Source organism: Silurus aristotelis (assembly GCF_946808225.1).
Source record: "Silurus aristotelis genome assembly, chromosome: 5".
In the NCBI taxonomy this organism is placed as follows: domain Eukaryota; kingdom Metazoa; phylum Chordata; class Actinopteri; order Siluriformes; family Siluridae; genus Silurus; species Silurus aristotelis.
This window is the reverse complement of record NC_139578.1, coordinates 29,299,890-29,315,684: the sequence shown is the minus strand read 5'-3', so window position 1 is coordinate 29,315,684 and position 15,795 is coordinate 29,299,890. Positions and strand designations below refer to the sequence as shown.

General features: G+C 40.9%; 2 protein-coding genes across 3 annotated transcripts in view; one reads left to right on the top strand and one right to left on the bottom strand.

Moving 5' to 3' along the window:
* The window catches only part of phlpp1 (PH domain and leucine rich repeat protein phosphatase 1), a 50,456-nt gene extending 45,062 nt beyond the window's left edge, over nucleotides 1-5,394 (top strand). Inside the window, exons 14-17 of the mRNA XM_083542564.1 lie at nucleotides 64-180; nucleotides 810-1,004; nucleotides 1,199-1,427; nucleotides 2,208-5,394. Of these exons, the coding sequence (XP_083398690.1) occupies nucleotides 64-180; nucleotides 810-1,004; nucleotides 1,199-1,427; nucleotides 2,208-3,395 (1,729 nt within the window). The 3' untranslated portion in view covers nucleotides 3,396-5,394. The remainder of the gene's footprint in view (nucleotides 1-63; nucleotides 181-809; nucleotides 1,005-1,198; nucleotides 1,428-2,207) is intronic.
* Nucleotides 5,395-6,121: 727 nt separating this feature from the next.
* Nucleotides 6,122-15,782, bottom strand: mep1bb (meprin A subunit beta b). 2 transcript variants are annotated; one of them, XM_083542733.1, is made up of 14 exons: nucleotides 15,643-15,782; nucleotides 14,835-14,853; nucleotides 13,883-13,930; nucleotides 13,694-13,737; nucleotides 13,408-13,486; nucleotides 12,303-12,420; nucleotides 10,588-10,766; nucleotides 10,245-10,463; nucleotides 8,766-8,918; nucleotides 8,416-8,631; nucleotides 7,855-8,325; nucleotides 7,580-7,768; nucleotides 6,776-6,908; nucleotides 6,122-6,666 (listed from the first exon to the last, which is right to left on the bottom strand). In XM_083542733.1, the coding sequence occupies exons 1-14, from the start codon at nucleotides 15,715-15,717 to the stop codon at nucleotides 6,456-6,458; spliced, it is 2,154 nt and encodes a 717-aa protein (XP_083398859.1). In that variant the 5' UTR covers nucleotides 15,718-15,782; the 3' UTR covers nucleotides 6,122-6,455. The 2 variants fall into 2 exon arrangements, with proteins under 2 accessions (XP_083398859.1, XP_083398860.1); XM_083542734.1 differs by having other exon boundaries at nucleotides 7,580-7,765.
* Nucleotides 15,783-15,795: the final 13 nt, after the last annotated feature.

Sequence of the window (15,795 nt, the reverse complement as noted above, 5' to 3'; positions counted from 1 at the left end):
GCACAACGTTATTAAGATGTAACTGATTTCCAGTTTGCCTCATGACCATTATTATTCCGGTAGCAACATCCGCTGTTTTCGGATCGACCCGCCCCCTACTTCCTTCTCCACCAATGAGGCAGCAGGTGGGCCTGCTGTCTGGAATCACGGCTACACCGAGGCATCAGGAGTGAAGAACAAGTACGTACACACCACACCACACCACTTGATACAAACACTCGTACTTCTCACACACCTCCGAAAGATCAGTTATAGACTCTGGAAACCAGAACATCTGGTTTCACAAAGATGGGTGTTCACCTTGTGTAATATTTAAACAGTGGGCTGTCAATCGATTAAAATATTGAATCATAATTAATCGCAACTTAATCCAATGTATCTGTTCAAAATGTACCTTAAATTAATACTTAAGTGTTTAATACTGTATTCAACATGCGCATGAACCAATATTGATGCTTTATGCAAATGTATGTCTATTTTTTAGTAAAACAAAACTTCACATAGAGCATGAAGACAAAATATTCTTGTGAATGTTCAAAAGTAATTTTGGTGTTTTTAAATAAAGCACATCATCAGGACACCGTGATAGATAGATAGATAGATAGATAGATAGATAGATAGATAGAAAGATAGAAAGATAGAAAGATAGAAAGATAGATAGATAGAAAGAAAGAAAGAAAGAAAGAAAGAAAACAAACTGGCCCTGAACCTGCAGGTTCTGGTATGAATGGCCCTGTATCTCTGAAAGGAGCTTGATCTATAATGTATGTGTAGTGAACTGATTGAGGTGTGTGTGTGTGTGTGGTTAGACTGTGTGTGGCAGCTCTGTCAGTGAGCAGCTTCTGCGGCAGTAGAGAAGCTCTCTATGGAGTATTTGATGGAGATAGGAACGTGGAGGTGCCGTATCTCCTACAGTGCACCATGAACGACATTCTTGCCGAGGAGCTGCACCGAACCAAGAGCGAGGAGGATTACATGACCAACACCTTCCTCGTCATGCAGAGGTGAACACACACACATACACAGATGAGTAGTATCACTTAGCTTTTTAAAATCATATGCACAATACTACGTATGATGTTAAGACCATTTCTGCAGCCATTATCAATACTCTGACAGCCAAGTCTAATTTTAATTTGTAGAATGCACAATATATAAGATAGAAATCATCACTACTCTTCACTTCCTCTTCACACAGGAAGCTGGGTACTGCTGGGCAGAAGTTAGGTGGTTCGGCCGTTCTCTGTCACATCCGGCACGACCCGACGGACCCGGCAGGCTGCTTCACACTCACTGCAGCCAACGTGGGGAAGTGTCAGGCGGTGTTATGTCGCGACGGTAAAGCCCTGCCACTGTCCCTACTACACAACATCGGCCTGGAGGAGGAGTATAACCGCATACGGCAACACAAAGCTATCATCACTGAGGTAAACTACAGTAACACTTTACCTCTAAAACCGTCACCGAGGTAAATTACAGTAAACAGTTCACCTCTAAAAACATTGCTGAGGTAAACTACAGTAAACAGTTCACCTCTAAAATCCTTGCTGAGGTAAACTACAGTAAACAGTTCACCTCTAAAAACATTGCTGAGGTAAACTACAGTAAACAGTTCACCTCTAAAATCCTTGCTGAGGTAAACTACAGTAAACAGTTCACCTCTAAAAACATTGCTGAGGTAAACTACAGTAAACACTTCACCTCTAAAAACATTGCTGAGGTAAACTACAGTAAACACGTCACCTCTAAAAACATTGCTGAGGTAAACTACAGTAAACACGTCACCTCTAAAAACATTGCTGAGGTAAACTACAGTAAACACTTCACCTCTAAAAACATTGCTGAGGTAAACTACAGTAAACACTTCACCTCTAAAAACATTGCTGAGGTAAACTACAGTAAACACTTCACCTCTAAAAACATTGCTGAGGTAAACTACAGTAAACACTTCACCTCTAAAAACATTGCTGAGGTAAACTACAGTAAACACTTTACCTCTAAAATCATTACTGAGGTAAAGTACAGCTGACACTTTATCTGTAAAACCATCACTGAGGTAAACTACAGCTATTAAAACTTTTTTTAAATATTTTTTTATATGTTTTAATTGTCGAATCAGAATGATTTACTATCTTGAGAAATGATACCCAAGCTAGAAGTGCGTTGGTTTATGTCATAAATCCGACATTCTTTCTTTTCTTTACCAGGACAACAAAGTAAACGGTGTGACTGATTCCACAAGGATCATGGGCTACTCCTTTCTGTACCCAGCTGTGCTGCCACGGCCGTATGTTCACACACTTCCACTAACACCACGTGACGAGTTCTTCATCTTGGGCAGTCGTGGTCTGTTTGAAGCATTAGACCCTGCCGAGGCAGTGGAGGCTGTACGGAAGGTTCCGGATCCTCTTGCCGCTGCTAAGAAACTGTGCACTCTTGCCCAGGCGTATGGCTGTACCGAGAGCCTGAGTGCTGTGGTAGTGCAGCTAAGCGTGACTGAGGACTGCTGCTGCTGCTGCTGTTGCTCTTCCTCGAATGGCCTCCACACGACCCCACAGCCCCCTCCAAGTCCAGGTCCCAGTGCGGGCCTTTACCCACCCACAGCTGGAATCCCACCATCTTCTTGCAGCGAGATCAGCTCGGAGGTCAGCGCCTCAGAGATGAGCTCGGAAGTTGGGTCCACGGCTTCCTCTGACGAACCCTCGATCTTGCTCCAGGAGGCACACCTTCACCTCCACCAACCTCCGAACTCGAACCCAAACCCGCGCCTGCTCTCCTGCTGCTCTCTTCACCCCACCCCGACTTTGTCTGCAATTATGGCCCCTAGTTCCGGCTCTTTTCAGCGTCAGTTATCCAGTGCTACTTTCTCCAGCGCGCTCTCAGATAACGGTCTGGACAGTGAGGACGAAGAGCCAATCGCTGGTGTCTTTTCCAACGGCAGCCGCCTTGAAGTGGAGGCCGATGTGCACTGCTTGCGCCTCCTCGCCCCTCCTCCTCCCCCTCCTCCGTGCACCCCGGAAATTCCAGACGAAGTGGTACCTCCGGAAATGGAAACGGTCACCAGCGAGCCTGAGAAAGACGGGAAGCAAATCGAGAAAGACGGGAACAACGCAACAGCCGAATCATGGAACAAGACCCTGTCCCGCAGGAGAGGCAACGGCTCAGTGGCTCCCCACGAAACGAGCCACAACCTGATTGAAGTGGCAGCCGAGGCACCGTCTAAAAAGTCCGGGGGGTATTTTACTGCCCCGGCGATGCCCGACCCTGACGACCAGCTCATCATTCCGCCTGAACTAGAGGAAGAAGTGAAAGAGATAATGAAGCAGCACCAGCAGGAGCAACAGAAGCCCAGCAGGACCGAGCAACCTGGTGATTACTTCGACACGCCGCTGTGATGGCACAGCACGGTTTCGCAGTCCCGCTCTCAGACTACCCCTGCACTGAACAGGCCAGTGTTTTTCCTGCTGATTGCACTGAGAGTGGGATTATTAGCATATTAGCTGAGCCAGGGGTTAATTGGGAAAACATAACCACTGTTAAGGTATTCCTGAGCACCGGGACTGAAAAACCCTGCTGTTTTTGCCACAGTGTCCGCAAGGATTCATTCCTGGCCTGGAGAAAAAACACCTTTATTTTGCTAATAAGTGAAGAGCATTTAGGATTAGTGAAATTTGCTGTACTTGTCTATAAACTACTTGCACTATAGCGTGACGTTTATCTGCTATGTCTCTGTTTACTCAACGTTGCATCGTCTGTCAGTGAAATCACTGCCTTTATATGTGGTGTTTATAATATTTTAAGTTTGAGCCTCATTTGGCGTTAAGGACACCGGTCCAGGAGATAATATGGCAGATGCCTAGTGGCCCCCAGATACACTAGAAGACACAACCAAGAATTGCATAACTTGAGCAAAACATGTCAAGATGTATTTAGTATTTGGAGATTTCGCCCAAGGTAACACGGGTCTAATAAGACATCCATGTTGTGTCCCTAATGAAATTTTTTTATTTTTTTATTATTATTTAAGTGTCATCTTGATTAATTTCCTGTGGCCACGTCTCCAATTAATGTAATTGTTTATGCAGAACCTCATGTGCTAGCGTATGTTTAAATTGGCGTCCGTGACAAAATGTTACCTCAAGAGGCTGATGATGCTACAAAGCAGATCGGCGTGACCGATATGCGCCAAATCAACAACAAGAAGTTACAGGAAACGAGGCAATGAGATCACTGACCTAACAGGAAGTGAACGGATCGTTCCAGATCAACGTCACGCTACACCGTGAAAGTAATCTATGGACCTGCAGACTTGGCAGCTCTCTAGATTTCAATTTAAGAGCCATTTTTGACCAACAGCTTCATCACATCCTCATTAGCACAAATCCCTTCATTCCAGGACCCTCTCCCCGAACCGCCCGACAGGACGCCATAGAATCCCTTTAAGAGACTCCGGTGCAGACACTACCTTGCCCCGCCCATTTTGCGAGCTCCGAATCAGCCGACTACTGACCTATCGACTGTCTAATGTTTTACAGTTTTACATTGAATTTTCTTTTGTTTTTTTACGTCGAAAAGTTGACAGTATCTTTAGAGTTCAACACTAGCCTTGCAAATTGTTCTAACGCGTCACCGCTCAACGATCCTTTTTTTTTTTTTGTGAAAAAAGACTTACCATATCTTTTATACAAGGAAACACTGCAAAAGACTGACGAGAAACGAGGAAACAAATAAACCAAGAGGCAAAGCGCTGAAGCGTTTTGTTCAAGATGTGTAGTGCACACCGGTTAATACCACGCTTATCTGTTTGTAGATAGGGCACTTACGTAAGACTGTATTTCTTCACTAAATCGAGGCCTCGGTGCCTGTAAAACTAGAAATTTAGTAGAAATTGAAAAAAGACTAACTCCTAGGAGTTGCTTACTCTTTTATGGTGACCTAGTCACTTTTTTTTTACTAATCTTCTCTGCGAGAAATGGTGATTGTTTTTTTTTTTTGGTTCTTTTTTGTCCTTTTTTTTTTCTTTTTTTGTTCTCCTCCAATGACTGTAAATAAGAAATATTGTATACGGATGCTTTTTAAAGAAACTGCGTGTGTCTGTGATAAGCTTATTCCTTCCTCACACAAAGGTATTAAAAAAAATTTAAACGCCGCAACAAACGACTTTAAAAATAAAAAAACAAAAACAAGGACCGAACACGATTACTGCTCGCTCTTGTTCTCACTGTCCGGATAACCATCAAAATAAACAGCTCATTCTTCCGTTGTCACCAGCATGACCAGTAAAGAGGATCTGTAATCAAACCACACGAAATGTTCTTTTTTTTTTCTTTTCTTTTTTTTTTTTTGGTTTTTCTTTTTTTTTTTTTGTTATAATAAATTCTAAATTTATCATAATGCTGCATCTTGGTCTGTTCTGTTGTATAAACTAATCTAAGGAAAAAAAACAAAAATTCAATAATTAATGGATATGTAATTATACACACACTTTTTTTTTGGGGGGGGGGGGGGGGGGGGGGGGTATTGGTACGCTTGACTTTTCCAGTAATATGTGGTTCTTCTCCAAACCTTCACCACAAATTTGGAGGTATACAGTTGTTATAAAAAGTCTTTGAACTTTGAACTAAGAGACCCAAACCTTTTCCTGCCCCTCTTCCTGAGCTTCAACCCTATTAAACATTATGAAATATGAATACTGACTGCACCCCAGGTCTCCTCACCTTCTCACCTACATCAGTACATCACTTTACTATCAGCCTTATAGCTGAATGAGATCTCACACAAAATCTACTGGAACATCTTCCCAGAAGAGTGGAGCTCACTATAACAGCAAATAAGGACTCAATCTTATGGTCAGTTGTCCACATACTTTTATCTACATAGTGTCAACTATAAGATCAACCTGTAGATCATTACTTTGATTTCAGTTGCTGTCGAAGTATTTGTTTTACGTCAATAATAGATTATTGTATTAATTTTTATTTAATGTTCTTAGTGTTTTCATGTTCGTGTGCATTATTTTTTGTTTTTACTTGCAGCATTTCTACACACATTTTTTTGATAATATTTGTGTTTTCGAAAGAATCATCAAAAAAAATCATGAAATGTCACGAAAACATCGAAACAATTTTGCGAAATTTATTGCTTGAAATTATGGAGTTATAGTTATATACAGATCAACCACAAGAGGGCAGCACTGCTTATATATTGGTTGTGAGTGAAGGGTAGTGTTGCCACTTGGGGTAACGGTGGAGTTCCCGGTTTGATCCTGAGTTTGGGTACAGTTTCACAAGTTCTTCATGTCCATGTGGATTTTCTTTGATGTGTCCAGTTTCTTTCCACCGTTCAGCAACAGGTATGTAAGTGAATTGGGGTTCCAAAATGTCCATTAGTTTTGTATTATTGAAGTGTACATAGGTGTGCTGTAGATGCCTATTAGTTTTGTGCTTTTACTTCCCTTAGCTGTTCTGAATGGTAATGCCACCATCCACCTGCTTCATTTTCTTCTTATACTTTTTTTTCAGACACACCACGCTTACTATGGTAACCACTAACATGACTGCAAAGACTACGACCGAGGACACGGCTGCCGTCACCACGCCGTCCTGGTTTGAGCTCTTGAACTGGCACCTGTCCCCGTAGTACCACCAGTCGTTACCTACGGCACACCTGTAACATAGTTTAGCGTCCATCATGACATGATCAGGAAACAGGACCAGCTTTCTGAGAAACGATAGCAACGATTTCAGGCGTGGCAGTAATTTCGGATGAACCGTACCTGCAAGCTGCTTTTCCACCGTCCTCAATCACACACACTCCGTCGTTTCCACATTTTACAGAGCTGCATAGATCATTTGTAGGGGTTGTAGGGGTCGTGGGGATAGGCTGAGAAGGAACCAGGTGAGATATATCTGCAGAAGAAACATCGGAAAGACTTCGTTACACAGTGATTCTTAGATCTACAATGAGGATTACAAAGGCTGTACCTTCATGAAAGGAAAAAGGGAAAGTGAGTTGAAGGTATTGAGCCCTCAGCAGAGTTCTACAGCAAAACTTGGTTCCTCTTGGCTTACACTTGGTTATATATGAAGTTAGAGGTGCTGCATGATGGATTCGCATTTACTCGTTTGGATGAGACTTGTGTCCAAAGCAAATTCAAGACCGTATACTGTTGAGGAGGAACGGCAGCTTGGCAGTAATCAAAAACTTCTAAACCACCACTTACCTAAAAACATTTATTTAAATACATTTCACCTAATTATCTTCAGCTGCTTTATCCTGGTAAACGTAATTGAAATTTTTTGACAACTAGGTTTGTCAGAAAATACCATGGACAGGGGCAAACTTTAACTGGGAAGAAATGTGATTGTTGGAAATGGGTTTGAAAAACAATTCTGTACCAACTTCTACTTTCATGGGCTGAACTGAAGGACTGAGCCCCCTGCTCTCTATCCACATGACACATCCGCAGTTCTTCTTTATGCTGTTCTTTTACAACAAGACAAGACCAGGGTTTTCCGAAAGTGAGTTCACACCTGTGCATGTGTGTATTTGCCACCTTGATACACCCTGACGTTCTTACCTTCCATGCTGAGGAGAAAAATGGCATCGCCGCCCTTAATAAAATCTCTGCTGCGTGCTCTGGCCTGAGTCAGATATGCAGATGTTCCAAATCCTGGTCCTCTGAAGTATTTAGTCCCATCGCCATCAGTTATTTTTATTCCAGTTTTTCGTGGGTTGTCCCAGAATAATATTGTAGTTGCATTGTCTACTAAAAAAAAGGGGACGAAACAGAATTGTAAATTCACCTTGAAGCCTACAGATGTCATGATGACTGAATGCAGAAGTGTGCACTACCTTCTAGTTTCTCATTGGGGTTAGTTGTGACACTTCTCTGGTTGGACATGCGTTTTCGGATGTCCGGGTTCTGATCCATGAGCATCATGGTCATCTGCATCCACGGGCAGGGCCAAGTGAGATTAGCATCAATCACATCATCACCAGACGTCAGATGGGCATAGGTTCCCAACTCCCCAGGAGAAGCCTTAGTTCCATTGGGGTACAAGCTCATCTGGAAGGTGTAACCATACTTCGAGCGAAAGCGTGGACTTAATATAGCAGTGTCGGGAGGCGTGTTCTCCATGATACTTTTGAAGTCCTTGACCCGCCACACGTGTTCTGGACAGGTGGTCTCCGAAAGATTGATGTCGTCCAACGAGAGTCCACCCATTGAGTTCCCAGCACCCTTGGTGCCTTTGAATACCACACGGAACTTTGTAGAGACGTCTAGGCTAACGTGGTGGAGATGCCATAACTTCTCAGGCAGTACTTTGGAGCAGAGCATAACATACATGTTAGCATGTTTTGATATTCTGGCAAAGGGGTGAAGCATTTTGTGACTTGCATATCTTTACTCACCGTCGATTGTCTTGATCATGCGTAGTGTTCCAATAGCATCGGCTTCGGTATATTCTCTTACCCAGATCTCCAGCGTGTCATTGGTGTTTCCTGTGTGGTAGTAGAAGAACTGGAGGCACTGGTAGTTGCGGTTTGGGTAGAGCAGCCTGCTTTCTAACAGAGCCGTGTCCCCTTCGTTGACATTGATGGTGCTGAAGTGCATGAAATAGCCTGTGCCTATGGAATAGGAAACCATAAGAAAGTGCACTGAACAACTATTGATGCTCTTGAGCTCAGGGTTGTGCTCCTCCAAAGCGCCACCCTTCTGCTCTAGTGTACAGATTAGATTCACCTCAGTGAAAAGTTCTCACCAGTACAGCGTCCCATGTTGGAATAGTCCATGTCGGGTCCCCCAGTTGCCTTGCTGACACGTACCCAGTCTGACTGCTTACCCTGACCTTGGATCATCCCACAAATATTCTCCAGCTCAAAGTCACAGGTGTCCAGGAAAGTTTTGGTTCTTGCTATAAAAAGATGGAAGATGATGATCAAATGACAGATTACTGTAGTTCGGCTAAACAGCTATGTTTACGCCCTTTCGGAGAACCTGCTAAGCAGTAGACCCTGAGAAATCACCCAGAGAAATTTTCAACACCTTTGTACCTTTGGTGTGTATGTTTCTGTAGTTTGAAAAAAGTTTGAATATTTTTTTGTAGGTGGCGACGCCAAAGCTGAAAGTTCTCCAATGAATTCTAGGCACTTAGTAGTCCATTACGTAACTTTATAATTAGCCCCAATAAATATCTTGGTGATTATGGATTAATTCATGATTCACAGGAATTAAAGTTTAGGTTTAGTTAAATTGGAAGGTTTAAACTATAAGATCAAAGGATTTCACATCTCAGCATCACCAAAGTGCCATTGTTGGGCCCTTGAGCAGGGCCCTTAACAATCAACTGCTCGCATCGAATGCCATAAATAGATGTAGCCAGCGAGCTTTAGTGTCGCTGATTTCAACAATATAATATGGTTAAAAACCTAATATAGCGACCGGTGAAGATCTGTGAAGATGAGATGGAAGACATGGAAGATCTCCTGTTATAGAATCAGTACCTGAATGATAGAATTTGTCCCTGAATAAGCAGAAATCTCCTCTGTTAAACCCCTAACATCAGATTTGTGTAATTTGCTTCAACAGTCGATATAAAGAATGATTTCACTATTTGACCAGTGGCAAAGTGATGATTTGACAGATTATTCAGGGTCAAAGTCTCTCTGTCAAAATAATTTTTTATACAGTGTAATGTTATCAAGATAAGCTCCTAACAGCCACTATAAACAAACTCTCCAACCGATTTCTCGATAACGGATATCACACAATGGACTTGAGTCATTTCTTTCAGAGAAATGCCGCATTCATTTAGTCACAACTACAAGATAAAGTGACTCTGTAAAATTCCAGGTGTACAAAGATTGTCTAGATAAGACCGATCTCCTTCAACGCTGAACCCACAACCACGGCTGTAAACAAAGTATCGGCTTATCGCTCGCTGGTAAATTATGGTGTACGTCTTTTGACTCACGTGGAAATGATTGTCATACACGCTGTGGACAAAGGTTTGTCTACAACTGAGCATAAGTGTGTGCTTTTTTTGAGGATCCTATTCCACACTGAATCCCCATTTGCTCCTATAATAAGCTTCAATCGTATGGGAAGATGTTCCACCAGAATTTGTGGAAATTTGTGCTCATTCATGGACAAAAAAAAAACATTGCAACCTCACTGTTTTTGACTTGGTATATACCAGTGATCCTAAAATTTTTGGATTTCAGACCAAACCCAGCCTTACTGCAGTTGTAAAGCCTGCTGAGCTTGAGCAGGTCGCTGTCGCTGAACTCCATGCGCTGGCCGATGACGTCGCTGAAGGAGGGAATGTTGGTGACGATGGTGGGCTCGGTGCCGTTGCGGAAGGAGTTTTTGCTGTAGTGCATCATCGAGCCGTAGTCATAAGGAACGTTCAGGGAGCTGGATGTGGCGTCAGTGTACTTCTTAAAGTTGTGCTCTTTTCCTGAAGAACAAATATATCATTAATGTGATGAGTGGAGAATAGGATTATTCATGTCTGTCTGTCAGTGTGTGTGTGTGTGTGTGTGTGTGTGTGTGTGTGTGTGTGTGTGTGTGTGTGTGTGTACCTTGTTCAATGCGATTCCACATGATAGTGACATAGTCGTCCCTGTCGGCACGTGACTGCTCGTGCCAGAACCCCAGGGCGTGAAGGAACTCGTGCTCGATGGTGGCGATTCGGTCACATCCTGCCCCGATGGATAAAACCTGCTTTCCCTTACGCTGGTTCCCTACTGAGGAGAAACACCTGAGAAATAATAAACAACAGAACAGGGTCTGTTCATGCAAACTATTTCATCTTCATCACACCATTATTACCATTTATTACAGTTCAATCACCAGTGTGAGCAACGTTTCATCCTTCTGTATTTCTCTTTTCCCATCCATCTGTCCATCTACCCTTCCATCCTTCTGTATTTCTCTTTTCCCATCCATCTGTCCATCTACCCTTCCATCCTTCTGTATTTCTCTTTTCCCATCCATCTGTCCATCTACCCTTCCATCCTTCTGTATTTCTTTTCATTTATACATCCATCCTTACACACACTTATCTTTTTCTTTCTTTCTTTCTTTCTTTCTTTCTTTCTTTCTTTCTTTCTTTCTTTCTTTCTTTCTTTCTTTCTTTCTTTCTTTCTTTCCATTTATCCATCCATCCATCCATCCATCCACCTATCCATCCAACCACTTATCTTTCTTTCTTTCCACCCATTCATCCATATGTATTTTTTCATTCATTAATCCATCTATAAATCCATCTATACATGCATCCAATGGTCCATCCATCCATCCATCCATCCATCCATCCATCCATCCATCCACTCATTTCTTTCTTTTTCTTTCCATCCTTTTTTCTTTTTATCCATCCATTCATCCATCCATCCATCCATCCATCCATCCATCCATCCATCCATCCATCCATCCATCCATCCATCCATCCACTTGTCTATTTCTTTCTTTCTTTCTTTCTTTCTTTCTTTCTTTCTTTCTTTCTTTCTTTCTTTCTTTCTTTCTTTCTTTCCATCCATCCATCCATCCATCCATCCATCCATCCATCCATCCATATTTCTTCGCGTTCATCTATCCATCTATAAATCCATCCATCAGTCCATCCATCTTTTACTCTCTATCCATCCATCCATCCATCCATCCATCTATCTAGCCACTCTTCTTTCTTTCTATCCTTCTATCTATCCACTCGTCTTTCTTTCCATCCATCCATCTATCCATCCATACATCCATCCATCCATCCATCCATCCACTCGTCTTTCTTTCTTTCTTTCTTTCTTTCTTTCTTTCTTTCTTTCTTTCTTTCTTTCTTTCTTTCTTTCTTTCTTTCTTTCTTATTCCCATTTATCCATCTATCCATCCATCATCTTTTTTTTTCTTTCTTTCTTTCATTCCATCCACCCATCCATGAACCACAAAACGTAAACTCCTCGACTTTAAAAGTTCGAGCTTCATCTCATCTCTGACTGTTGAAAATGCTGACACTGCAGACTCCTTCCATAATAACTACATAAACATCTCCTTCTGCCCTCTATCCACAAACACACGCTTTTGTGTGTGTTTTCTACTCATTCATCCTTCGGGTTAGGGGACATGGTGCCGTGAGCCGTTGCTATAGAAACGAAATGATGTTAATGTTAATCTAAACCTGGATAAATCTACACTCCTCTCAGATGTTACTGCAGAAGGTTGTGAGATACATAAAAGTGTGCCGTTTTTATTCCATATCCTAAGCTTGATGTCTGTATCTCATGGACGTGCGAGGTGTTACTCTCACCCACTGCCTTTAAACACGGAGATGTAGTTCTTTTCTCCACTCCAGGGTTTGTAGTCTATGCAGGTCTTAAGGCGATACTGTTCAAACGCCTTCATTATTACACCTTTAGCATTGATATCTGTAACACATAACAGTGCTGTCATACATCACCATCACCATCACCTCACTCCCCAGAACTGATTACTGCACAACAGTCACGGTGAATAAATACCTGAGGTAAGAGAAGAGTAGTGCAATAAGATTATTTTATGGAATGATTGTGCCACGTCTCTACCAATAATAAAGCAGTTTGAATGCACTCCTGGTGCTGTTTTGAGTTATATTTCTCATTTAAATGTTTTTCTCCAGTTCGTCAAACTCATCTCAAACCTTCGAAAATCTCGGTATTCACTGTATGTTTATATTCACATAATATTCTTATATACCTGGATTTAACCAAGCAAATAGATAAGAGCCTCCAGTTGGATAATTACTGCATGGATGATTATTCTATATCTGGCAACAAGTTCTTGAACCCGAACAGATGCAGTGAGTAGCTTCTCATTTCTTAAACAACCATGTGGAAAAGATGTTCATCTGCTCAGAAGGGTCAAATTATTGGCATCATCAAGCAAAGAAAACATCTAAGGAGATCGCTGAAATTACGAGTGGGTTAAGAACTGACCACTGCATTTTTGAAAACCGGAAGGATCGAAGGAGCCTGTGGGGGCAGTGCTATGATCTGGGGTCACTGCAGTTGGTCAGGTCTCGGGTTCAGCAACGTTATGAGCTCAAAAAATGAGGTCACCTGACTACCTGAATGTACTGAATAACCAGGATAATTTCATCAATGGATTTTTTTCCTAAAGACCAGGATTCATTGGGCTCAAATTGTGAAAGAGTCGCCACAGAATCCAGACCTTAACCCTATTGAGAATCTTTAGGATGAGCTGAAGAAGACATTGCGCAGTGGTCCGCCTCTCCGCCTCGAACTTCCAGCCAATCAGAATCCAGCACTCAGACTTCACTTAGCCCATGGTATAACTATATAAAGCCATTACCTACTCAAGCAGAAATGTAAATACTTACTATATAAAAAATACACGATGCCTGTAGGGCGACTTACCCAGATCATCCTCGAAATAGTACGGGACAGTGGTGGGCCATAAGTATTCATCCCCAATTAAGGAGTTCCTCCCTTGTTTCTAACATTCACACACAAAAAAAGATTTGTTTGACTTCGCTTTCTTTACTGTCAGAAAGATTATTCTCCTATAACAGCGTTCTTGATTGGTTTTTAGAGCAAATTTAATGAGCTGTTCCTGTAGAACTATAGATAAGAGTGGAAATAAATACTATAGACATCATTTACACTCATCTCAGACATGCTGAGAAATGAACCTACAACAGACCTCGTCATATAAAATATCTCCCTCGAAGAGGTCCAGTCCAGCCGCTGCACGTACACACACACACACACACACACACACACACACACACACACACACACACACACACAAACAGTCAGGTGATGTGCCTTAACTACTGACTTTATGAACAATGGATGAGGAGTTATAATTGAATCAATTCTTCTCTCTTACCTCGATTGACCTCAAAGAGATCCTCTTTTCCACCATCTACATCATACTCTGTGAAATCCAATCAGACATTAATCACACACACATACATAAAACAGCATATATATATAATATCTCACAGAAGTGAGTACACCTTTCACATATTAGAGTAGTCAATGTGCAGTACAGATTTATTATCCTCTAAAACTCAATGTACAGACATTATTGTCTAAATAACTGGCAACAAAAGTGAGTCCACCCTCAGTGAACGTGTCCAAAGTGTCAATATTTAGTGTGAGCACCATCGTCTACACATGATGCTTCTCTACATTCTGCTTAGGGATGTCCCACAGGTGCTCAATAGGGTTCAGGTCCAGAGACATTCTTGGCCACTTCATCACCTTCAGTTTCAGCAATGCAGTTGTCATCTTGGTGGTGTGTTTGGGGTCATAATTATAATGGAAAACTGTTGCCGTTTCTAAATGGGAGGGCATCATGCTCTGCTTTAGAATGTTACAGTACATGTTGGAATCCATGTTTCCCTCAATGAACTGCAGCTCCCCAGTACCAGCAGCACTCATGCAGCCCCAGACCATGATGATACCACCACCATGCTTCACTGTAGGTAAGACACAATTTTCTTTGTTCTCCTAACCAGGGTGTCAAAACACATGCTGGACACCATCTGAGACTAAAGAGTTTACTTTAGATGGTTGGTAAAATGGTTGCTGGAATGTGAAGGTGGTACAGTGCATCGGGAAAGAAATCACAGCGCTTCACTTTTCCCACATTTTACTATCTTACAGCTTTGTTCCCAAAGGGAATTCGTTTGTTTAATTTATTGCATCTCCATAGAAACTGCATGCAACAAAAAAAAAGTTGGTGGTTGGGGATCTCTGTTCTAGATAACTGTGAATAGATCATATATACAAACACTGTATATGTTTATAATAAACATTTAGAAAATTAGCTTTACCTGTTACTTTGTTTGTCGGCTAAGAAAGAGAAAAAAAGCATGAGTCACGTTTGAAATTCAGTGCATACAATAACAATAAGGTAAAAAATCATTCAATAAATAATAATAACAATGTAATCAATAAATAATACGAAGGAACACTTTTAAAACTAATAACAACTAATTGGAAAAAAAAGTTTATACATTAAAAATAGTTTGAGACATAAAAATAAATAAACAAACACGTCAATAAATATACAAATCGACAAAACAATCAAGAATATAAAAGCGCGATGTCACGTGGGAGCAAAAGTTTCAGCTTTTTTTTTCGGATTAAACTGAGACATGAATAAATGGAAAAAAAAAAAATAGGACAATAAATCAAAAGGAAAATAAAAAGTTCAGAGAATAAATAAATAAATGAATAAATGAATAAATGGATAAATGAATAAATAGTGTTTCTTTACTTTAATCTCATTTACTTTTACAAATATATGTGTTTAATTTATTTACTTTATTAACTTAAAAATTAGATACCTGATATTAATGTATAAAATAGGCATAAATTAATAAACAAACAGACGTGGAAATTTTTCTATATAATAATATAATAGTATAATATAATGTAAATAATATTATAATAATTATAATAAATGTAATAATATAATGCAAAAAAAATATTAAAAGAAATTATGTAATTAATGTGAGTCAATCAGGTAATTATTATTATTATTATTATTATTATTATTATTATTATTATTATTATTATTATTATTGTTAAATGCATCGCTTTTTTTTTTTTTTTTTTTTTTAGATGTGAGAAACCTACCAGAGGTGTGACCCCCAAGCTCAGGAGAGTTACAATCAAAATCAGAAATGACCATGCGGCAGACGAGGGTCCCATGCTGAAGGATCTGAAACGTAAAATGAACACAAGCACTGAATCTCTGAATCTACATATACAGTGTGGGATTGTGAGCAA